This window comes from Schistocerca piceifrons, chromosome 3 (assembly GCF_021461385.2).
Source record: "Schistocerca piceifrons isolate TAMUIC-IGC-003096 chromosome 3, iqSchPice1.1, whole genome shotgun sequence".
Taxonomy (NCBI): Eukaryota; Metazoa; Arthropoda; class Insecta; order Orthoptera; family Acrididae; genus Schistocerca; species Schistocerca piceifrons.
Genome location: NC_060140.1, coordinates 637047907 through 637073197, shown reverse-complemented (window position 1 = coordinate 637073197; position 25291 = coordinate 637047907). Strand labels below are relative to the sequence as shown.

Here is a 25291-nt window from a genome sequence, read left to right as displayed (position 1 = left end):
TTAGGGTTATCGTCAACTGCACGAAGAATTGCCTCGTCCATTGCAGGTGTCCTCGTCGTTCTAGGTCTTCCCCAGACGCGAGTCATAGGCTGGAATGTTCCGTGCTCCCTAAGACGCCGATCAATTGCTTCGAACGTCTTCCTTTCGGGACACCTTCGTTCCGGAAATCTGTCTCGATACAAACGTACCGTGCCACGGCTATTGCCCCGTGCTAATCCATACATCAAATGGGCATCTGCCAACTCCGCATTTGTAAACATTGCACTGACTGCAAAACCACGTTCGTGATGAACACTAACCTGTTGCTCCTACGTACTGATGTGCTTGATGCTAGTACTGTAGAGCAATGAGTCGCATGTCAACACAAGCACCGAAGTCAACATTACCTTCCTTCAATTGGGCCAACTGGTGGTCAATCGAGGAAGTACAGCACATACTGACGAAACTAAAATGAGCTCTAACATGGAAATTAAGCGTTTCGGACACATGTCCACATAACATCTTTTCTTTATTTGTGTGTGAGGAATGTTTCCTGAAAGTTAGGCCGTACCTTTTTGTAACACCCTGTATATTGAGGTGCCAATGGCCTTGCCGCAATGGTGACATCGGCTCCTGTCAGATCACCGAAGTTAAGCGCTATCGGGCCTGGCCAGCACTGGGATGGGTGATCGTCCGGCCTCCCGAGCGCTGTTGGCAAGTGGGGTACACTTGGAAAATTGAATTATATATATATAATTTTCGAATATTGTAAGCTCATGTGGATATAGAGGAACGTTCGATATGAGACTTAAGAGAGATGCGAAAAATGCCGTAAACAATATGGGCACTATGAAGTGATGGTAAAGGTGATTTTTTTCCCCAAACGGGCTAAGGTACGGATCACTGCGGCACTACAACCAGAGTTTGCTAACTCACAGACTGTCACCTTCCAACCTAACCTAGACCTCAGGCAAAGCTACACATCAGCCTGTCATCACTAAAAGATTATTTTACTATCACGTTCGTTAGCTTCGCCAACTCACAGACAGTTACTTTCCATCCTTACCTATATCTCGAGCTAAGTTACAGATGGGTGTATCACCACAACCAGTTTTATTTTTCCCTTCTTTCAAATTCGTTGGCTTCACCATCTAACCTCGACACTGTGATTATATGCACCAAAAGGTGACGTGACAGTAGCCATTAACATCACCTCACTGACTAAAGCCGACAACTCGTATGAAACATTCCTCTTGATCCGCTCATTTCGAGTGTTGAATTGATTATTCTACTGAGTAGTGTTTTGAAATAGACATTTTTGCCATTTTGGATTACAAATACTGTCATTGGTTATGCTGTCTGTAGTAGTTGGTTTTCCGTCAATTTCAAATACGTGATGATTTTTATTGTTGCTGAGTTTAAGGTCAAGCACGTACCAAAAGAACATGCCACGAAAATACTGAAAGAATTACAAATATACATGCACAAAAAAAATCATCCGAACTATATCCTCATAATGAAATTAACTTAAACAAAAATTATCTAGAAAAATTTTATTAATATTTTGGACTATGTAACGGATAAAAAACACAGTAAATAAGGAGTAACCATAGACTACGAATCAGAGCAAAATTATAGTATGAATGAAACATCGTTCACTAGCAAAGATTATACGGTAAACATAAAGCATTAACGACAACAAACAGTCAATCCACCTGTTAAAATTGCTTCTCGAAAATATTCTACGCAAATGCAGCTTACGTGATTACAACGATCTGGCAACAAATAGATAGTCAACAGATTACTCACTGACGCATTATGGGCATCTATTCCAACTAGATGTAAGTATACGAGTATATTTGAACTGACCTTTATGTGCAACTTATATTAACGTAAGCTAAGCATACTCGACAAATGAAACATCCACACGTTTACATGAGAATGCTGCTATAACCGAAACTCGCTTGTAGTAAAAAAGAAACACTACTAATTAAACTATTGCATCTTATCTGGAATTATTCGTTGTAGAATGCCATATTGTGAAACATTGTATGCTGCAGGCCCAGAAGAAAAGAAAATCTTAGTATCTACAAAAGCCACAGAAATTTCACTCAAATTTTTTAAAAATATAAAAATGGAAGGCATGGTACTCTTTCGGTCCAAGGGATTCATACGTTGCTATCACTCTCACCCATTTATCTTCTAGCAGATCATTTTGGTTCCTTGTGCACTAATACAACATTGTCATCGCCAACGTCTGTCACTGCTTCGCGCGTATGTGCGTGCGTGCGTGTGTGTGTGTGTGTGTGTGTGTGTGTGTGTGTGTGTGTGTGTGTGTGTGTAGCTTATGGGCGCTATACGTCTAAGTTAACAGCGTCCTTACATACATGAAAAATAACGAAAATGAATAAAAAGGAACTGAAAGAAAGGCATAAGGAAATGTGACCGGCTGAACGCTAACAAAAAACATGGGTGAACCGGTCACCCTCTTCACGTTAAAAAGATCTCCCTATAATCTTCGGAAACATGCTGGATAAATCACAAAACCTTAAAACTCTCACCACATTCGTTTGAAAGTCACCAAAAATATAGGCCACATCCGTCGGCAAATCCACCGCTGCCCGCTGGTTGGAAAATAAGACACAGTAAATATAATTTGGCACACAGTGAACTGCACGCCACAAGCACTACAGGTTAGAGGGTCCTCTCGCCATGAAGCCATGCGCCATAGGGCTGTGCCCAATGCAAAGACTGCTAAGGAAGACCTCGTCCTGTCGACGTGACTAACGAGGTACGCCGCTGCCGCGTTGTGGGCTTTACTATAGGGAGCTTATTGTTATCACTTCCAGCCACACGCTTCCCACTGACAATATTCTTTGTTTCAACGGTAAGGCGATAGCGTGGTATTACAAGTGTACACTGGCACCCAGTCACCAGACACTTCCTTCCCCAGCTGTTGTGGGTGGTGGAGGGCGTCCTGGATATTCTGGACTACTATATCTGCCGGGAACAAGCGTTGTAGACAGTGAAGGGCACTCAGAGGATCTGAAGGAAATAAGGACTTTAAGAACGTCTCATCTGCTCCATCTGCCGCAAGACCGCGTATAATTCCGCTTCGAAGACAGTGAAATCTTGCGACAGTGAAATCTTGCGACAGTAAAATCTTGCGACAGTAAAATCTTGCGACAGTAAAATCTTGCGACAGTAAAATCTTGCGACAGTAAAATCTTGCGACAGTAAAATCTTGCGACAGTAAAATCTTGCGACAGTAAAATCTTGCGACAGTAAAATCTTGCGACAGTAAAATCTTGCGACAGTAAAATCTTGCGACAGTAAAATCTTGCGACAGTAAAATCTTGCGACAGTAAAATCTTGCGACAGTAAAATCTTGCGACAGTAAAATCTTGCGACAGTAAAATCTTGCGACAGTAAAATCTTGCGACAGTAAAATCTTGCGACAGTAAAATCTTGCGACAGTAAAATCTTGCGACAGTAAAATCTTGCGACAGTAAAATCTTGCGACAGTAAAATCTTGCGACAGTAAAATCTTGCGACAGTAAAATCTTGCGACAGTAAAATCTTGAGACAGTAAAATCTTGAGACAGTAAAATCTTGAGACAGTCAGACCTTGAGACAGTCAGACCTTGAGACAGTCAGACCTTGGGGACACGATCCGGGAAAATAAAAGAACAATAACGGAGTCCCCCAGCTACATACACCGGTAAGCCAAAACATTACGACCACTACCCACTGCGATGTTGGATGCCGCCTGGTGGCGTTGCGGGCACGTGACGCGGTAATGAAAGTATGTAAGCACAGCAGATACGAACGGGGGAACACCCTAGCGAAGATATGAGCTACAGATGAGGAAATACATTGAGATCAGCGACTTTGACAAAGGGCGGATTATTATTATGCAGACCCTGTGAACGAATACCTCGAAAACGACGAAGCTGGTCGAATGTTCACGACTTACTATAATGAGCATCTATGGAAAGAGGTAGCAGGACAGTGAAACTACTACTAGGCGCTAAATGATTAGACGTCCACGACTCTTCACAGAACGTGGGGTTTGGAGGCTTGTCTGCTCAAAGTAGGATAGATGGTTATCTGTGGCACCTTTGCCGAAAGAGCACAATGCTGGTGTACGCATAAGCGTTTTAGAGCACACCATTCATTTTATACTGTTGGACATGGAGCTCTGAAGCGTATCACTCATACGCCTTCACATGCTGATCCAATTACAATTGCAGTGGGCACGGGACCATCCGTACTGGACCGTCAATCAATGGAAACGTGTCGGGTCTTCGGGTGAATCGGATTGTTGCTTCACTAGGTCGATATTCGTCTCCACAAACGCCGTCATTGGTGTGAACGGCAGCTCGGAACGTGCAGCACGCAACGGACGCTGGATGGTGGGAGCAATATTATGCTCTGACAGACATTCTAAAAGGACCTACGGTATTAATCGAAGACACGCTGACAGCTGCGGACTACCTGCAGCCCTTTATGCTCTGTGTCTTCGCCGACGGCGATGTCATCTTTCGGCAGTATAATTGTTCGTGGCTCACAACCAGAACCGTGATGCAGTGGTTTTTGGAGCATTATAGTGAACTCACGTTGATGTCACAAAGATCAAACTCTTCTGTGGAACCTATCTGGGTCGCTATCGTCACCATCACCGCACACTCATATCAGCTGCCCGTTATTTATGCAAATTGCATGATCTGTGCGTAGACATCTAGCGCCACATACCTCCAAAAACTTACCAACAAACTGTCGGATCCTTAATACGCAAGATCAGTGATTTACTTCGTTATAAAGACTGACACACAAGCTGTTAAGCAGGTGGTCATAATGATTCGGCTCATCACCGTAGCTGTGATGCTCATTTAAAATATCAGAAAATATCGCATAAAAACAGAAACGAAGGAAGAAACTCTACTGTACTGCACCAACTCTAAAATTACACTGAGCTTCTGCAGTAACCAGGGTGCCACACGGTTAAAACCCTCGATTTGGGGTTGTACGTGCTCAGTACCAAGTGACTCCAGCATATGCAGCATGTGGACACCAAACGGCCTCGTTGCTCGTGGACGATTGGGCAGAAGGCGTTCCACAGGGGACGAGCAATAGTATGGCATGTAGGTGAAGTCTGAACAGGAAGGAACTTACATGCCTGACGCAACATGAGAAGCTGCCGCGAGATGGTGAGCGGCGGTTCCCCAACCTCAGCACAGAGACTGGGTATGGGGCTGGTCCTATAAGCACTCAAGCCAGCCCAATCCCGTCATGGTGGATAGCGTCAGTAAACTTCAGGAAGAAAGGCCTCGCTGACCTGTACACTGTGACACCACAGTCTAGTCAAGATCACACAAAAGCCTTATAAAACTGGAGCAGACGCGCCCTGCTTTCTCCCCAAAACCTGTGGCTAATGCACTTTCTGATACTCAGTGCCGTCTAGATTCTGGCTTTCTGCTCTCGCAGGTGTGGTAACCGCTACGGTTTGGAATCAAAAATGAGGCCCAGAAATCTCACTGACTCTTTAAAACATAGAATTGAATCCCTCATATGCAAGTAAGGTAAATTAAAAATACGGCGAAAACGATTAAAATCACACACCCAATGAAAACCCATATTTGCAACCCACTCCAACCTCCGCACTGTAAACTATGACTGAGGAGAAGCACTGTAGGCGACTGCTTATTATAGACATAATACTATGTATGGCTATGGTGAATAGGGTGACACTTGAAACACGGCCCTGAGGGACACCACTCTTCTGCTTAAATTGATCTGACAGCGTGTCACCAACTCGGAACCTAAAAATCCACTTATATAGGAAAGACCATGTGAAAATGGTGAGGTGCTCACAAAAGCCCTATTGATGGCGTTGCGCGACAATACTGTCTCTGCAAGTAGTATCATGAGCCTTCCTGATTTCAGAGAAAATGCCAATACAGTGATGTTTATGTAGGAAGTCTGCTGAACGGCCGCCTCTAGCAGGGTTAGATTGTCGACAGTGGACCGAATTCTCTGTAATCCACACTGAGAGTGGCTGAGGGGTTGCCTAGTCGCTAACAACAAGATCGGACGACGGTTAACCATTCGGTTAACCTACTTAACTCGTTAAGGCGATTGTCCAGTAACTATTGCGACATGTGTGATCTTTTCCTGGTTGGAGGAGAGGTATCAAAATTGGGTACTTGTAAGACATAGAACGGTTGGATCTGAGGTCCAACTTTCATCTCTCCACAGGCGCACAGTAGTGGACAAACACAGATCCTGGTTGGCTGCCAATGTCTCCAGGCATTATTTGAAGACAACTGTTTCCGCAGTGCCGCTATTGGTAAACGACTGTGTTTATTGGAAATCCTCCTGATGGCTTCCCATACCATTGTAGAACACGTGGAACGGTTCATGGAGTCCAGCAACGCTTTCCATGAGCTTTTCTTGTTCTCCTTAATGACATGTCGAGCCTTGGCTCTCCTAACCCGAAAGGCTGTGAGGTTTCCTGCTGTTAAACCGACAAAGAGATGTAAGCTTGACCCAGATTGCTGAGTGGCACTCACTGGTCCACGAAGGTACTGGTTGCCTGCCAGGTCACCATTTGTCACCAGTTAGGATGAGGTTACATCCATAAATAAGTGGTCAAACTCAGGTTGCGGGGGGGGGGGGGGGGGGGCGCCTTGTCCAGGATCTTATGCTTCTTCTTCTTCTCTTTCGTAGGTCGAGGATGGGAGGGCACGAAGGGAGAGCAGACTTCTGCAAGATCTGGAACATCTGGAATGGAAAGAGAGTGGGCAACATTGAGGTGTCCCATAGGTGAGTTCTGATAGCAGGCATCTGGCCTGAGAGACTCCTAGGGGAGGGGTCCTGGGAGGAGCCGTATCACCAGCAGGCACTGAAGAAAGGGGACTCTCCTTTGCCTGGGACGGCTGAACTGCACCCAGAGCAGAGGGCGCTGGAGCCACAGTTGAGGGGGAGAGAGGAGGGGAGACGAGAAGGGGATGGGACTGGGCTAAGGAAGAGGGAGGATGGGGAAAGGGACAAAGGGGAAAGGATATAACAGAGGCAAAGGTAAGAGTTATCGACACAGGGTGCTGTCGATCATATTTCTGATGAACCTCAGTGTAAGATAAATGTATCTTATTTTCCTTCTTATAAACTGCGCAATTTGATAACCATGGGGAGTGAGAGTCATGGCAATTAAAATACACGGGTGGCAGAACATATGGGCACCCCTCATGTAGTGGGTGGCCACATTCGCCACATAGGCAGTCGGCCGTACATTGGGAAGACGTCCGCAAAACGCAGGCATCGAAAACATCTCATGGGTGGTGTGGTGGGACATTTGGCTTCACATCACACTGGTAACACATAACCTCGACCTTTCCCATGAGGGCATTTCCCTCAAATGCCAGAATTAAGGCGGCAGTGTTGGCCCAACTGCCTTGATGACCTTTCTGAACACGCTGAAGAAAATGAACGCACTGTCATTCCAGATTGGCTGGAGTTTGAAGGTGAAGAATGTCACCTTGTACCAAATTCAAAGACTGGTAGGTGAAATGGACGCCGAGACGTCGCCAAGAAGCGTGGAGGGCTGCAGATTGGGTGACAGAAGAACTTTTAATTGAGAGTTAACTCGATCGTATCTAACTGAGAAACTTCACTGGGCCAAACTTGTCGCCGACGTTTTTTTACAAAAAATGATGGGTAAATGTGTCCCCACACGTCCTAGTACAGATGAGGTAGCAGGAAAGTGTTTAACCCCATTCCAGTGAGCCTGGCCCTTCCCATGATGGAAGCAGGGAAGGGATGGCTCCAGAGTCATAAGAAGCATCATGAAATGATCCATTACCAACCAGAGAGATGGTCATAGAAGAATGGCCAGCTTTTTGGAACTTGATAGTTTCATATGCAAAGCATCTGCCCTGAGGTGTTACAAGGCTTCAGAATGACAAGCAACCACTCCTAGACATACATGGGGGCGCAACAGTTCGGGTATCAAAAGTATGATGCCAGTATTGTCAGGGTGCTCAGCCAGGTAGGTACCTAACAGCCTCACCACACAGACTGGCTGCAAGTGCTGGTGACCTATCAAGGTGGAGAGTGCTTCAGCAGGAAGGAAGAGGAGAAGGAATGGGGGAGAGGAATCCACATCATAGATGCTAGGAAGAGAGTTCTGCCCCAAATGGCTTACACTATGGAGAGAAAATTTGTAAGCGGAGGTCAAACTCTGAAGGGGAGCCAAAAATGTCAAAAAGGAAGGATCAAAAAGAAAAAGAGGAACAAAACCGCAAGGAATACAGGAAACCAGATGGATAGCCAGGTCAGCGTAAGTAAGAACACTGAGGGGAAGGAGAGGGCAGCGGGAAAGGAGTAAAGATGGGGAAGGAGAGGGTGGGGAAGGAAATATAGCCTGGGAAGGGAGAATGGGCTGCAATAGATCGGGGCCCCATTTGCGCCATGCGCGAACTCACGGAAGAATCATGAGCCCCTCAGGGGTTAACTGGGTGTTGGCACCTATCAGCAACACATCCATTCTGCAGGGAGCTGGAAGAGAAAATATCTAAGAAACGATTTTGGTTTGACGAGCAGCTACGGAAATGCAGGTCCATTTAGACATAGCCCATATGTCTAAGTAAACATTATGCAACTGAGGTACAGCAAGTTCCCCAGAGGTTGCCCAGTAATGACTGGTCCTCCTCAACAGCCATGCATCTCATCAGTGTTCAGCGCACCTTGAGATTAAGGGTTTTTTATATGGACTCCGTGAGAACATTCGTAAATATTTGCGGTACTGTGTGCTGCTCCCACATACTCGTGGTAAATGATGGACGTTCTACAGCCCATCTCCCAAGATAATGGCAGGCACGTTCAGTATACCGCACTTCACGAAGTTGGCTACCTCACGTTTTCAAACGTCTACCTCCTCTTTTCTGTAAAGAACTTCCACATCTACACTATTATATTTATTTCGTCACTACTAGTTTCTGGGTCGAAGCTCAATATTCAAGGGCTTAAACTCTAGGCCATGTGAGCTGTCATCGTACTACCTGGCATCACTACTAACCAACGTTCGGACAAAGTATCTTTGCATTTGTAAATGTTACAGCATGAAGGATAAATATCAGGTCTGGGTGAACAATGGAACGTTCAATTCACATTGATTTGTGAATATTTCTCTTTGGAAAAACTGAATATTCCCTTAATAGTACCTTACTCAAGCACCGCACTTCAAAGGTAGCGATTAATTAATAAATGACCACAACCAAGTAGACATAGTAACTCTTACGAGAATTGATCTATTTGAGAAGGAAGTGTTGGTGTTAGTAGCAGTACCAGTTCATTCTATGAATGTAGCGCTCCCGCTGAAAACATACATATTTGTTAATGAGGTGAAAGATAATACATTCATTTCTGTTTAACATTCTGTTCATATCACCTGAAAAATGAAAACAATGCAAGACAACATAATGCAGCAAAGAGGAAGAGAAAATTCCAATAGGGCATGATCCACGCCACCAGACCAGCCGCCATCATTCCAGCTCCTGCACAAAGGCACGCCATGGCGCTGATAGTCGTACGGTGCTTGATGGTTGTCAGTTCGAGTCCTGAAACCAGAAAAAAATGACCCACATAAGTACTCGTGCATTGAATTATGTATTAAACAAAACGCTTACTTTCGAGACCCCTCCGGTTGCCCTGAAAAATATTACTCGAGAAATAAAACTATAATCATAACATTAGAACAAAACGGCAGTCTTATGCCTAAAGTACAACCGTATTCGAAGGAGTGAGCGTTGTTACCTCAAGTGCAATCAGGAATGTTTAAATAATAGTTTTAAAAGATTGAGATGTTTAGTAATTCAGTTATTTTGTATACAAAACTAACCGCTAAGTGTTATCAAAACTGATATGTAATTAAAGAGAGTAATGACTAAGGCAATAGCTGTTACGTCAATTAGGGGATTTACGGTTGGACAAAGACGCGATGAAATCCCGCCTTTTCATGGGTCTTTCTATGAGAGTCGTTCTATAACTGTCTTGGTGAAAAGTTGCTTGGGTGAACAGTTGTAAGCCTTTGTAAACTTTGTAAAAATGCTACTTTTGGAATCAACATTTACATATCAGCTGTGCATCATCGGCGGAGTACGTTGGATCAACTTCTGAAGTACTTAAAAGTCAGTATTTCAACGATAAAATGGACATTAAAATGCATCTTATGGATGTTGATTGGCTACTGGTACAAGGAATTTAGCAGGTTATGTGGATTTCAAATTGTTGTATGGCGCTAAATATTTAAGTGATTCAGCTGTGTGAAATTACGTAGTATTACCAACAGAAGCAAAGTAACTGCTCACTGAAGCAATTACTTGAATATTTTTATTACACGTGTCGTGCAATCATTGGACACGTTCTCAGTAAGCCATTGAGCGAAGTTTTCGTTTTGTGCAGCCGACCTCTCTTAAGTTTAGTGCTTTATTTTGAATAATTGATATTTTGTTCAGTGAATATGGTGTTATATATTTCATTACGTAAGGAGTGAGTGCAACCAGTCCTGTGTTCTATGTACGTAAAATTTTTTTGCATATTCAAGAGTATTAACGGAAAGCTGATATAATTTTAAATGAATATGTTCTGAAGTCTGAAATGCAACGGAATCAACTAAATATTAATTCAGCTTAATGTAGAAAATATACCAACTGGCTGAGGAATACACAACAAAGTAGACTTCCAAAGGTAAAGCGCCAAATCACTTATTAAGCAGCATAAGGACTGTGGTGACTGCAGTTCAGTGAAAACATTGTTTTTAATGTGTGTGACGAAATTAATGTTATTAAATAACATCAGTACAGTTTTAGCATCGTGTTCAGTTGAATATTGTCTTTCACATATTTACGTTAAAGTGAAAAACTGCTGCAAAAGAATTGTTCAAATGGCTCGGAGCACTATGGGACTTAACTTCTAAGGTCATTCGTCCCCTAGAAATTAGAACTACTTAAACCTAACTAACCTAAGGACATCACACACATCCATGCCCGAGGCAGGATTCGAACCTGCGACCGTAGCGGTCGCGTGGTTCCAGACTGAAGCGCCTAGAACCGCACGGCCACACCGGCCGGCTGCAATTAATTACTGAATATTAATTATTCACTTATTGTTCAATCTAAAGTTAACATATTGAGTGATTTTAAATGAAACCAGGTCCAAGTATTTCAGCTCTTGTCTTCCATTTGTTGTGTTAGCGTTCCACCACCAGTCATCTGGAAGTTGTGAAGTAATTATCAGTACAATTATTATCTCCCTTCTCTTCACATTAAAATTCTAATTAAATTTTTGATGTGTGGTAGCTTGTTTCCAGTATTGTTTTGGGAAGTCCATCGCATACTAACAAATACAGAGCAGCTACTGCATGCGATTGGTACCATTTCAAAGTCGGGTGCCTCATGGTCAAATGGAAGTTATTACTCGTTTGGAAGTGACTGATTTACTAAAGCGAGACACAATCATGGCCCTCTGCTCTGGAGTCCTGCAAAGACAAGATCTGCAGTCGTAAAACGCCAAGCATTTTGTTTCGGATCTGGCGACAAAAGACTAATGCTTACCAGACTGAAAAAAGTGAGTCGTAATTATTGAATGACATATGCTTGAAAATCGACGGGATCAAGAACTATAGTAGTATCAAATGGTATCTTCCGCAACAGAAGCTGGTGACAACGTAATGGCAAGACATAGCTGACTAACAGTAAGATAGTTAAGTGACCTTGGAAAGTTCTACTGTCAGTACTGTGAATAATTAATTAAACACATATCCTGCTACTAAATTTCAGGTTATTTATGGTTAACGTCACAGCGTATAATGGCATAGAAAACATTACTCCTCGGTGAGGTAGCCTATCAGTCTCCGATCACAGACATGGTGTTCCATGCACCATGGCACCCCTGATTTTCCATAAACGGTCCGAGATATCTGAACCAGGTTTTTGACAAGCACAGCACTCATACAAAACGATGAATTTTTGTTACAAAGACTTCGAGAGATCTTGAAAGGGGATAATGCAATGATATTACGTTGTGGAACGTAGTTACCTAGTTTTAAATGAAACTTGTAGGTAATTGTGGCTACGGAGGGGTGACAACTCAAAACGATTGTGCTAACTGTGCTCGAGAAAACCGGCACCACACAATGTTAATAGCCACATTGGGCAGGACGACGTCACCACACCATGGCAAGACCCATGTTTTGAGCTACGTGGATGGGGAATGGGTGATATTACAATAAATACGCCTCAGAGCTGTATAAATAGCTGTGAATGTTGAGACAGATTCATTTAGTGTCCAGAGCCGGCCGTGGTGGCCGAGCGGTTCTAGGCGCTACAGTCTGGAACCGCGCGATCGCTACGGTCGCAGGTTCGAATCCTGCATCGGGCATGGATGTGTGTGATGTCCTTAGGTTAGTTAGGCTTAAGTAGTTCTAAGTTCTAGGGGACTGATGACCTCAGAAGTTGAGTCCCATAGTGCTCAGAGCAATTTCAATTTGAATTTAGTGTCCAGCACCACCACCACCACGCCTGGGCCGCAACTGGGCACCACCAACTGCAGCCATGGGTTTGAGACCAGGTCGGGCCACCCACTTCCTGCTCTGAGTCTGCTGGTGAGTCTTGGTGCCACAGCACTGTCGACTTGCCGTCTATGCCTGCCATCACCAGACTCCTGCTATGGGCGGGGGCCGTGTACCATGCACGGTAGTTTTGCTCGCCTCTGTGGTAAGCGTAAGTCCAGCCTTTGTCGGCAGGTGTGGCCATTCTACAATGGCAAACCGTCGTAACAGAAGGAGAGCACACTGATGTCAGGGCCTTGGCCCCTATCAGATTGCCAGCTGTTGCTCAGCCTGATGTCATCAACACAGGATGTCCACGCATGCATCCCTTCGCCTGAGTGGAAGCCAGTGGCCTGCTAGCCATTACCATCCTGAGTCACTTGAGTGGGTTGTGCAGCCCTCACATTGCTAACAAAGTCTAATAAAATATTTCTCTCGACCACCAGTGTGTCACTGGACCCGTCACCTCCACCACTGACCCAGTCAAGTGCTGTCAGTACTCTGTAGGTGGTTCCTCCTAGCAGTAAAAGTTTTTTTTCTTTAATTAAATGGTGATAAATGTGAGAAGCAAGGCTACCATACAAATCAGTTTTGCCTTAATTGCCATGTAAACGGCCTATCATTGACCACTTCTCAAGCAAACGCACAGGTCAACAACCTGATATGTGGTCACAGTACCACAGTGCAGATTTGTACGCAGTGCTCGTTAAATTTAACCAAAGAACCAGTGCAAGAGGCGCCGAAATTAGTACGTAAATTATTTAAAGGTAGCTATTGCGCTTCATCTCTTTGATTTGGAAATATTTTATCTGTAACTTTCTGCGCAGTCTGGGAAATTTGGAAAATAACTCAAATAGAAAGTAATGTGGTATATATCTCAATGCTTTTCTTCCACCAATTGCTGCAGGTCTTTGCTATCGCTGCCCATCAGCAGTTGACACTGATACTACCTGTCTTAATTTTGTGGCTGTTCACGGCTATTGTCATCCATTGTATTATATTCTGATTACTTCTGCAGCCTATCACTGTCATCAGTCTTGTTTATTGTCTTTCACTATCACTCCATTGTTAAGTCCCATAGTGCTCAGAGCCATTTATCACTCCATACACGTTTTACTTACCTGCTCTATAATATGATTTTTAATCAACTGCTATCCCTCCCTCATCTTCCCGCCATTCCCACCGAAACGGTGTCACAGTTTAGATACAAAAATAATTGTAAGTAGGCTGTTTAGGTTTTATGTTGGTAACGACACGTAGCGCTCTGTATGAAAATCACTGACTGTGCTGTGTGCAGTCAGTGGCTGGTAGCCATTGTTGGAATATTCGCTTGTGTAGTGTTGGGCAGTTGGATGTGAATAGCGCGTAGCGTTCCGCAGTTGGAGGTGAGCCGCCAGCAGTGGTGGATGTGGGGGGAGAGATGCCAGAGTTTTGAGCGAACGATCGGGACGTGTGTCCGCCAGAAAAAGGAAATTTGTAAATATGGATGTCATGAACTGATATATAGACTTTTGAACATGATTAAGGTAAATACATTGTTTGTTCTCTATCAAAATCTTGCATTTGCTAACAATGCCTATCAGTAGATAGTGCCTTCAGTAGTTAGAATCTTTTATTTAGCTGGCAGTATTGGCGCTCACTGTATTGCAGTAGTTCGAGTAACGAGGATTTTTGTGAGGTAAGTGATTCATGAAAGGTATAGGTTATTGTTAGTCAGGGCCATTCTTTTGTAGGGATTATTGAAAGTCAGACTGCGCTGCGCTAAAAATATTGTGTGTCAGTTTAGTCTCTTTAGTAAAGAGAGAAATGTGTGAGTACGTTCAGTTTTGCTCAGCTGTTTGGAAATGAAATAACGTAAGAGGTTTACCAGTACAGTCATTCATAATTTTTCTAAGGGGACGTTACATAATCACTGAGCAATCTCTGCGAAACCTCATCACTCACTGCAATATCAGGAGCAGCACCGTCGAGATCTCCACCAGCATCACCACTACCAGTGGCGGCATCAGCAGTACCAAGGGCGTACCCAGGATCTCTGAATTGGGGGGGGGGGGGGGGCAGGTCATACTAGTCTCAGGAAACAAGGACTCGAGACAACATACAGCACTTCTTATTAGATAAAACAATAAACCAGTGAAAAACTGCTTTTAATAAACATTTTAAATACAAGAATGCACTTGTACAATCCGAGAAAACATGCAGCATTTCTTATTAAATAAAACAGTAAACTAGTGAAAAACTGCGAATATCTTCTAGGGGGGAGGGGGGACAGTTGCCCTCCCCCCCTGCCCCTTGCTGGGTACGCCCATGAAACACTGTCAAATTCTACATTCAGGAGCAAAAGCTCAATGTAAGTCGTCTACGTTCACCAATTCCCTCCAGTTCCTTAAACACTCTTAACACCTATCACTTACAGAAATGTACAAGAGGCAACACATTACAGGTATACGAGATGGAATTAACTCCTATTGCTTCTAACTGACGACTGCAGAAATCGATTCCTTTATTTTATTCCACCGTGAAGCCAAGTTACATAGTTATAGAGACAGTGTCTTAAAATAAAAAGTGCCTAAGTTTAGTAGTTTCCATTTTTTGCCCTGTAAGCAGTAAATCCAGATACATAATGCTGCTTTTCATTACACGAAAACCACATTGTAGTACATGGTTACTATCCATCACAGACTATTTTCAGACCAAAATCTCACAAACAACCCATCCTCCTCGCTCCTCTCCAGCCATCAGTTCTGTGATAAGGGGAGAGAATTCTACGACGAGAAAGAAATTTACATAAACCAATGAAATATCCAAAATGACTCGCATTTTATCTTCCTTACACGTACATTTCTTGAATACATTTACGAAATTGGCTATCTTAACAATGAGACACCCTTATCCTACATTCAACTGTAAATTCGTAGTGTGTGTAATCTATAACTGCATTTAATCAAAGTCTGCATGAAATCTCACCTATGCCTCACAGGAACTACAATCAAGCGTCTGCTATTCCAACATTCAATAGCCATCCATTTTCAATACCATGAAGAAATTCTTCTTTATGTACCCCCACTGTTCCGGTTGGCCCTGCAGTCTTCTTCAAATCAGTTTATTTCTGCACTCCGTATTCCAGTTAAACGCCGAAGTCAGTCACTTTCGGGATGAACTAAGCTCTTTATTCACCTGCCTAAATATTTTCGCTTAAACTCTCCAGCCAACCCCACACCATTATCTTAATCTCACGAAGAAGCTACAGCATCATTCCTCTTCAAATAGCATCAACAGCCAGATCCCAATTTCCTATCTGTAATAACAATCACAATTCTTCCAAAGCCAAACGTCGTTATCCCTTGCTACTAACTCAGTCACAACTATTCGGTGCTGCACGGCAACACTGGCCCCCACTACATTAACACCATCTGTAGCACTAACACCAATCACGTGCTCTGCAATACTACTACTACAATCATCAACAATATGCACGTCCGGATAAAAACAAAGTTGAACGTGGTGATCGTTCGCTTCATAAAACGTTAATCTATAAACGTAGAATACCTTACCGACAGACAGTGATGACTCGAGCATTGGTCCACTTGCAGCTGCCACCAGAGACACCCCCACAGCAAATAACATGGGAATAGATGGTGCGAGAATCAGCACGACCCTGCTGATCATGTGGGCTGCCAAGCACAGGAACTGCTGCCAGCGGCGGCCACACCTGCAGCACAAGAATAGATAACAAATGCCGAGTGGACTCCATTCCACTCCTCCCACAGAACGATAATTCTTGGCGTTAGTGGAGATCAGGTCCTGGTCCCTCGAAGGCAGTTACACACTGTGGATAGTCAATCAAAGCATCAGTATTTTTGTGCATATTAGGAAACTCGGGAGTTTTTATTTATCTATTTATTTCTATATTTCATTTTTGTTCAACTAGGCACGTTTGAATGACATGGGAAAAAAATGTAGTATGCGTAGACCTTATTGAACATAAACAAACTGAGTGACGAAATATAGTCACTGCTCTGCAAAACTTATGGACAAGATAGATGAAGTAACGTAACGTATTAACAACTCATTTAAAATGGAAGAATATGGGGACGTCACATGACATGAGGTCAGTGTGACTGCAGTGCCAAATGAGGCTAGTCCCGCAAGATGAGGCAGTTGAAATAATGAGAACAAACAGTATGTTCCAATCAGTTATAGTACATTGTGGTGGTGTTCTTCATTACTCATAGCTGAGAGACAACATTTGGATGACTTCACAAGGGGAAGAATCAAGAAACTCTAAGGAGGACGAATTGTGACTAATGTAGCCCAGGAGTACGGTATTGCTCCCAGCATTGTTTGATATGCAAGGGGAGACCAAACCACAGAGACAGCTGCTCGAAGGAGATAAGATGGTCGACCACGGCCAATCACAGCAGCAGATGACAACTACATTGTGTAACAAGCAAGAAGGGACCCATACCAACTACTGAATGTAATTGCACCCATATTTAACACGATTGCAAGCGAGGGAATCTCACACTCCTCGGCTGCCTGGCGACTGCATGGGGATGGACTCTCTGTCTGAAGATCAGTAAGTTGTGTTTCATTGAAAGCATCACACCGGCAGTCTTGCTTGCGACGGTTTCAAGAGCATAGATATTGGACCAACAAGGACAGGGGTCGCATGCTTTTCTCAGATGACAGTAAATTCAATATGAGTAGTGGTTCTGGGTGTACCCTCATATGGTGAGAATTGAGGTCACGTAATGCACCAAAGAACATTGTTCAACATGATTTTTTGGTGCTCGTGTTACGGTGTAGAAAGGCATAATGTTGCGTGGGTATATTGACCGCCAGATCTACGGAAACGGTACACTCGCTGGTCAATGTTATTGTTACACTGTACTACTTGTCCATGCGCGTTTTTTCATTGGTTTATTCGACACTGGCCCTGACCCCATATTTAGCGATAATAAAGTGTAACCGGATTGAATACCGTAGGTAGATGAGCACTCGGAACAAGAAAATATTCAAAGAATTGACTGGCCTGCCCACACCCTCCGGTTTAGTCTCATCGAACACTTGTGGGATGCGTGAGTAGCGTGGGAACACGTTTCAGAATATGGAGCTCCGTCCTTGGTGATCACACGCCCTTCTTAATAACAATGTCCCACATTTTGAAATGTCCCGGGGGCCGCCATAACTTCAGTGTAATATTATTGTCTTTGAATAAAAGTGCCTTTCTTTTCCTCTCACTGCGTAGTTATTTCAGTTGCTTTCTGTATTGTAGCAGTTCTTTTTATGTACAGCTCAAGTTTAATCGAGCTATGTTATTTACCAGCGACGCATAATGCAGAAGCTACTTTCATCCTTATCTTTTGCACATCAGTGTATTTTAGCGACTTACAAAAATATTAACGCAAGAAAAGTGGTGTACAAGGGTAATTTACACAAGAACGTCAGCATTCTAGAAAGCGAAGGTTATGCAAATGCAGATAAGAAAGGGCAGTTATTCAACAAATCAATTTTTTAAAAAAAATTGCGGTCTTGAAAGAAAGGAATGGAAAAAAGAAAAAGGAACGAAAAAAAGAAAAAGGAACGAAAAAAATAAAAGGAACAAAAAAAATGAAAAGGAACAAAAAAGGGAAAATGAACGGAAAATCTGAAATGGAATGAAGCAGGCAAACAGGCGGCGACAGTTTCAAGCAACTGCTTGTAGGAACACGATAAAGTTTGCTGCATTGAACATAAATAACTGAAAACAAGTTCGAGAGGATGCACAAAGAAACGATGAAAATTTTGTATGAGAAACAACTGATACAATTTGGAAGACAAGCAGTACACAAATCAACAGTGATCATTCCAGGACTGACTTCAGTATTAGAATCGTTCAGTTATTGAATCAGTAACCTAATGACGAAGTAAAGTCACATGATGCGTATAAAGCAGTTCTAGATAAAAAAAGAGAGGTGTCTGGAGATGGTAATATTTCAACGAAGGTAATGTGCTACAAAAGTGACTTGTGTCTTTCACAAGCAAGGAGATAGAAAAGAAAAAAATCTCTGTCCGGTCTGCCAATTAACTGTGACGTATAAGCAAATCACTGAAATTGTGAACTACTGCAAAGCAAAATACTATTTTTCAATCGAAGTAGGCGAAAGGAAAACGTTGGATTTAGAAGTGGTTCTAGCATGATTGACCAATTTCAAGTGGGGAAATAAATTCTGCATTTAATCGATAAATACTCTGACAGAGAAAAAATCGCAACGCCAAAAATAATGTAGAGTAAAGAAATTTCGGGGATACAGTTTTATACAGATCAGCTAGAACTTTATGAGCACCAACCTACTACGATATGAACACCTCCAGTCGATAGCAGCGTCACCCGGCGAGGAATAACTGCTAGTCGAACACACGCACGGTGCATGTAATATCAGTGAGTGTGTAGAATGGGGAAGGCGCGCGATCTGAGTTTGACCGAGGGCAGATTGTGATTGCCCGGAGGCTCGGCACCGGCATTACGGAAACGGCGCGACTTGTCGGGTGTTCCAGAAGTTCTGTGGTGAGTGTCTTCAACACGTGGCGAAACCAAGGGGAAACCAAGTCCAGACATCAAGCGGTTGGGCGGCCGCCCCTCATTTATACGTCGGGCGTCGTAGTCTGGGCAGACCGGTAAAACAGGACAGGCGGCGAACTGTGGCAGAACTAAAATCAGACTTTAATTCTGGGCAGAGTACAAGTGTGTCTGTACACACAGTGCACCAATCACTCCTAACGACCGGTCTCCGCAGCCGACGACCCATGCATGTGCGAATGTTAACACAACGACATCGATCGGCAACTGTAACTGAAATGGGCACGTGACTATCGGCCCTGGACGTTGGCGTACTAACAAACCGTTGAATGGTTTGATGAATCCCGATACCTTTTTGATCATGCCGACCGGAGGGCCCGAATCCATAGTCTTCCAGGGGAACGGCTCCTTGACACCTGTACCGCTGGACAGTGACAAGCTGGCGGCGGCTCCATTACGCTCTGGGAACATCCACGTGGACATCCACGAGTCCAGTGGGGCTTGTGAAAGGCATCATGGCGGCCAAGGAGTGTCAGACCACGTACACCCCTTCACGACGATCATGTTTCCTGACGGCAGTGGCCTTTTCAACAAGATACTGCACTGTGTCACAATGCTAGGAGTGTGATAAAGTGATTCGAGGAACACAGGGGAGTGTGTGCTGGCCTCCCATCTCGCCAGATCTGGGTGCGATTGAACATGGCGTCAGAGCTCATAAGCCCTCTCCGCAATTTACAGGAATTAGGTGACTTATGTACGTGCAGATGTGGTGCCAACTGCCTACGGCGACCTACAAAGGGCCCATTGCTTGCATGCCAAGACATGTCGCGGCTGTTGTCCTGGCCGAAGGTGGACATACCTGCAATTAAGTAGGTGGTCGTAATGTTCTGCCTGATTAGTGTATTTAAGTGATTAACATTGCAAGATCACAATCTGACGTAAGCGCGAGATTGGCCATTGTAAATGTGAAATTCTGGTACATTATTAAGCGGTGTGACCGCCAGAGTGTTGAATGCAACCATGCAAATGTGCATGTGCTGTGTTTTACAGGTGCCGGTTGTCAGTTTGTGGGATGGAGTTCCACGCCTGTTGCACTTGATCGGTCAATACAGGGACGGTCAAATGTAGTTGTGGGTGTCGCTGTAGTTGTCGTCCTATGATATCCCATATGCGCTCAATTGGAGATAGATTTGACGATAGAGCAGGCCAAGGCAACATGTCTAAGCACTGTAGGGCATGTTGGACCACAACAGCGGTAGGTGAGCCAGCATCATCCTGTCGGTAAAAACACCCCTGCAATCCTGTTCATGAATGACAGCGTAACAGGTTGAATCGCAGAACTGACGTACAAATTTGCAGTCAGGGTGGGTAGCAGAACCTCGAGATGCTCCTGCTGTCGTATGAAATCACACCTCAGACGGGTTCAGTGAAATACATGAGCTGCCCTTAAAGTAACCGATTTGTAACATTGCATTGTGTCACTGTCGTGCCAATTGCTACTCAGATTGCTGCTGCAGATTCAGCATGATGCGCCAGAGCTATACGCCGAACACGATAGTCTTCCCTCTCGGTAGTGGCATGTGGCCGTCTGGACAATATTCTTGTTACTGTACTTTCTCGTAACCACTGCTGCCAGCAACGATGTACATTGTCTACGTTCCTGCCAAATCTTTCTGCAGTATCTGCAGTATCGCAGAAGGATCATCACCCAGCTTCTTATAGCCATATTACACAACCCCGTTCAAACTCAGTGACGTGTTGATAATGGCGTCTTTGTCGACTCAAAGGCATTCTTGACTAGCATCAACTGACCACGTCGAATCTCAAAGGTAACTAATGCTCACGACTGTTACAGCGTGTATTTCAAGAAAACCTTATTTACATCGTTATAGTGACGCTACTAACACCACTCTCATGCGACTAGTCCGAAATTTGAAGAGGCATCATCTTTCAGTAACAGAAACACTCCTACCAATTTTTGCTTATGTCACAAAATTCCTTGGTGTTGCAACTTTTCCCGTCAGTGTAAAGTACAATTTTGCAGGATACTCTAACGCTTCGATAAAGCTTTTGAGTAAGTTTCAGCAAAACCCATCCCCATAGCTGTTGAGAACAGTATCTTCATTCAGCTTGCGTTAATGAACTGAAAAATGTAACCGTTGATATTAACATCTGCATTAGATTTGTTGTCCGCCACCGTAGCTGAGTGGACAGTGGCCGGCTTGTCATGCAGGGGGGCCCAGGTTCGATTCCCGGCTGGGTTGGAGATTTTCTCCGCTCAGAGTCTGGGTGTTGTGTTCATCATCCTCATTTCATCCTCATCGACGTGCAAGTCACCGAAGTGGCGTCACCTCAAAAGACTTGCACCAGGCGATCAGGTCTACCGGCCAGGAAGCCCTCGCCACACGACATTTCACTTCATTTGATTTGTTCACGATAGCTGGAAATTCAGAATTACTAGCAGATAGGGGATTTAAGAATATTTCGTATTACCAAAAGTATTCTGTTATCGTGGAATAAATTTTTGGATTCTTAAGCTATGAAAACGAAAAAGAAATACATGTTACTGGAATATACTTGAGGCATCTTCGCAATGGCTATGATACTGTATTATGTGCCTCCAGATACAGTATTGTTTGTATGAAGTCCAAGAAATTAACAGAGCGAGTTTTAAGCGTGCGACAGTATTAACAACAACAAAACTAAAGTTATGTATAACATGTGGAAAAGAAAATAGTAAAAATTACCAATGATGTCGAGGACCAGCTGCTGAGTTTCCTTCATACTTGGGGCAGTTAAGACTACAAATTAATGGACAGCGACACGAAGTAACAAATGGCCTGGAGAGCCTTTACTAAATGAATACCGTTTGATACGTAAGCATCTAATGTATGCGAAAAGGAAAGTCCAAAATCAGTGTACATAACAAGTTTCGACTGATAGCAGTTGGCTATCGGACATAGCCTTTCAGTTCGAAATCTATTGAAAAATTAAGTTTTATTCAGAGAGCAGTAGAGAGATGCTGTATGTTGTGTAAATTGTTAGGACAGATAAAAAAAAAATGTTACAGGGGACAAAATGGAAGACGTAAATAATAGGGTAGTGGGGCTACAACCGAAATTTTGATATCAAGTTGATATGCAAATTAATTAAACTGATCAATTAATCACCCTAGCACCCCGCCCCCACCCACACCCACCCCCGCCCCCGCCCCTGGATGACGTCACATGTTTTTCTCAGCCTGCACGAGTTGCCCAGCCCCTTCCTCCCCCCCACACCAACCTACCCTATTGGCGGGATTTCGAATTTCGGCGGCAGTTAAGAATTTTCGCTGTAAAAATCAACTGGCGGTTCAGAGGACATAATATTTACGGAAATTTTTTATGGAAATTGTTTATAAAACGGGAATAAGCGGTAGAAATAAAAAAAAAACAATTGATAGAATGGGAAATGAGAGAATTATGCTCTGAGAAGGACACAATTTGCATTTCATAGGACATTGATACTCTTGTTTAACTTCCGATCACTTCATCGCTTCGTATATTGCGATATCAAAGTCGTTAAGACGCTCCACAGTGCGCTGCGGAGGTCGCACATTACCGCCATCGTCTCGTGCAGGGACTTTGCCGTTGTAGTTTCTGAGCGGCCGCCCACATCCCCGTATGTTATCAAGTCCCTTGCCGGCGCTGGAGGCGGTGACATGAAAGGCGCCACGCCACACGAGCTCTTAACACTCAGGCAGCCTAATGACGCAACTGCGACACATGTGCAGCTCAGCCACGTGTCTGGCTGTCTACTGGTGTCCATGGGTCTGCCTCGGTCAGTCGTGGAGAAGGGGGGGGGGGGGGGGCGGCAGACAGCAGCTGGAATCGGCTTACAGTGTGGCTCTCAAGGCATACTTTGTTGGTCATTACCGGTTTTGAAGGTTAGCGTCTTCCTCCCCAGCTCTGTCCTAAGGAAAACAGCTACATATATTTCGAGTAGTGCAGTTGCCATTGGGTGTGTCAGACTATCCATCTGTCTCAGAATGAACAGTGTTTTTCTAAAGCGAGCAGCTGCATCCAATATTCCATCCACTTGCAGGCAAACACAGGATTTTTGTCTCAGATCATTCTTTCCTCCCCCCACTGATGTGATATTTTCCTCAAACAGCTGCACCAAGCCTGCTTGAAGAAGAAAAAGAATAGAAGTTATAACTTGCTGGCATGGCACTCTGAGTTCCTATTGGTCCTCTACAAAATAGAGGGTGGAGTCTGAAGTTATATAACGCCCAATCCGCACCACAATCATCATCAATCTTCGACAGTGCATAGTTGCGCCAGTGTGATTCCTGCACCATGAAACGCTCAGCCAGCAGTGATGCCAGTGGCAGTGGGAAACGGCCAAACTTGGGTCAATTGCCATGTAAATGTTCATAAAAAGATCATGAGTTCAAATTGCGACAGTTATAAAATTTCGTAGCAAAGTGTTCAAAATTTTTCGAGAGTGTGATACATTTTCGTAAAAAGTGGTTATAAAAGTTCTTTTGTCTTACTATTATAGCATTCATTCACGAAATGTTGTTGGAATTAGAACACCAGCTGGACGCTGAAAGTCTCCAGCAAGTGGAAGAGGTTGTGCTACCTTCATTTAAGTACATCTCAAATTCTGTGTGGTAGTTTACATGTTCAGAAAACAGCTCTTGATGTATTCAGACCGCAACTAGTGTTTATAAAACTTTTGATCTCGCTGTTGCAGCATTAGAGCAGCCGCTGATGGACATTGAGCAGCAGCAGTAGCTGCTGCTGCTGCTGCTGCTGGAGTCTGAAATGCATCAAGAAATTAAGTATAGTTGTAATATATTGCCATTAGACTTTTACATCATATACAGTTGTGTGAGGTATATTTAAATTCATTGTTGTCGATGTTGCTGCTGCTCAAGAGGAAAATGAGATCTCTGTAGGGGCATGCGTCGAGAATGGTGACCAGGAGTCATCAATTCCATCTGGTATGATTTTTTACTTATTTAATTTTTTCTATAGCTACAATCAATATCTCGCTGTAGTTAAATTCAGTACAAATTTTTTGTTGTTGTTTCTAATAATCAATATCTTGTCGTAGGCGACTTCCATGAGTTAGATTGACGGCTCCACATCAACAATTCTGGCGAGAGTGAGATGCTTGAGTGGGAGCATGAGGTGGTGGCTGCTGAAAGACAGTGCGAGATCTTCCTTCTGGAGCAGGCGATGGAGATATTTGAGTTGGTGGGAGAACTACCAGAAAGATCGACTGAACCGCTCAATGCAGGGACCCAGAATGTAAAACGTGATTCTAATGTGACCATCATCGTTTAAGCAATATAAGCAGCTTCAAACGCTCCTCGTCTGCCTCAGTGATGTGCGGCATTTTCCACGTAAATTTATTGATGATCTGATTCACCTCTTGAGCTCCTTCAATGTATGAGTTGCTATCTGTTGCGCTCCATACCAGAATAAGCTCCTGTTTAGCATTCATAACAATGCGCTGCATGTTCTCAAAGTACCCCTTAAGTATTTTTAGAGGTATGCATGCAATAAATCGGAGGTTCTATCCACAGGCTCGTCTATGAACCATCCTGCATTTTCTAAGCCATTCAAATCTGAGGGTTGTGATGAGACATATGTTTTAAGGGTTCATACTACGCCGACATTACGTGTACGATCAATCTCCACCCCATCACGTTCATTTCCTGGAACAGGAATGCCAAAGCATTACATGTAAACCTTCATCCAACCGTATGACTACCATCATTTTACTTAAAGGATCCATCCAAATATATGAAGCTCTTGCATGGAAGAGTTAAAACGTCTTAATGCTGGATGACAACCCTAATTTCATCGTTCTTGTTAAATGTCGCTGAAGCATAAGGTTTATGCGAGAAGTATTCCTGGCGTGTGATTCGCTCATCACATTCCACTGGGTGGGATATATTGAGCAACCACGTCATTGTGAGGTTTCAAGCCTAATGATTTAAGAAACTTGTAGTTCGCACGTTTTATAACCGTGCGGTTCTGCTGCGAAGTGCTATGCTGTGCGCTGCTTGAGCTGGTTTTATACCTTACGCCCATCTTGTCGTAGATGTAGTCGTACAATGATTTCCTCACCACGAAAGTCAACAAGTTTAT

At 43.7% G+C, this 25291-nt stretch overlaps 1 protein-coding gene across 1 annotated transcript in view; it reads right to left on the bottom strand.

Moving 5' to 3' along the window:
• LOC124788908 (solute carrier family 22 member 7-like) overlaps positions 1-25291 on the bottom strand; it is a 185993-nt gene that overhangs the window by 70422 nt on the left and 90280 nt on the right. Inside the window, exons 4-5 of the mRNA XM_047256191.1 lie at positions 16141-16298; positions 9428-9596 (exon numbers count right to left, since the gene is read on the bottom strand). Of these exons, the coding sequence (XP_047112147.1) occupies positions 9428-9596; positions 16141-16298 (327 nt within the window). The remainder of the gene's footprint in view (positions 1-9427; positions 9597-16140; positions 16299-25291) is intronic.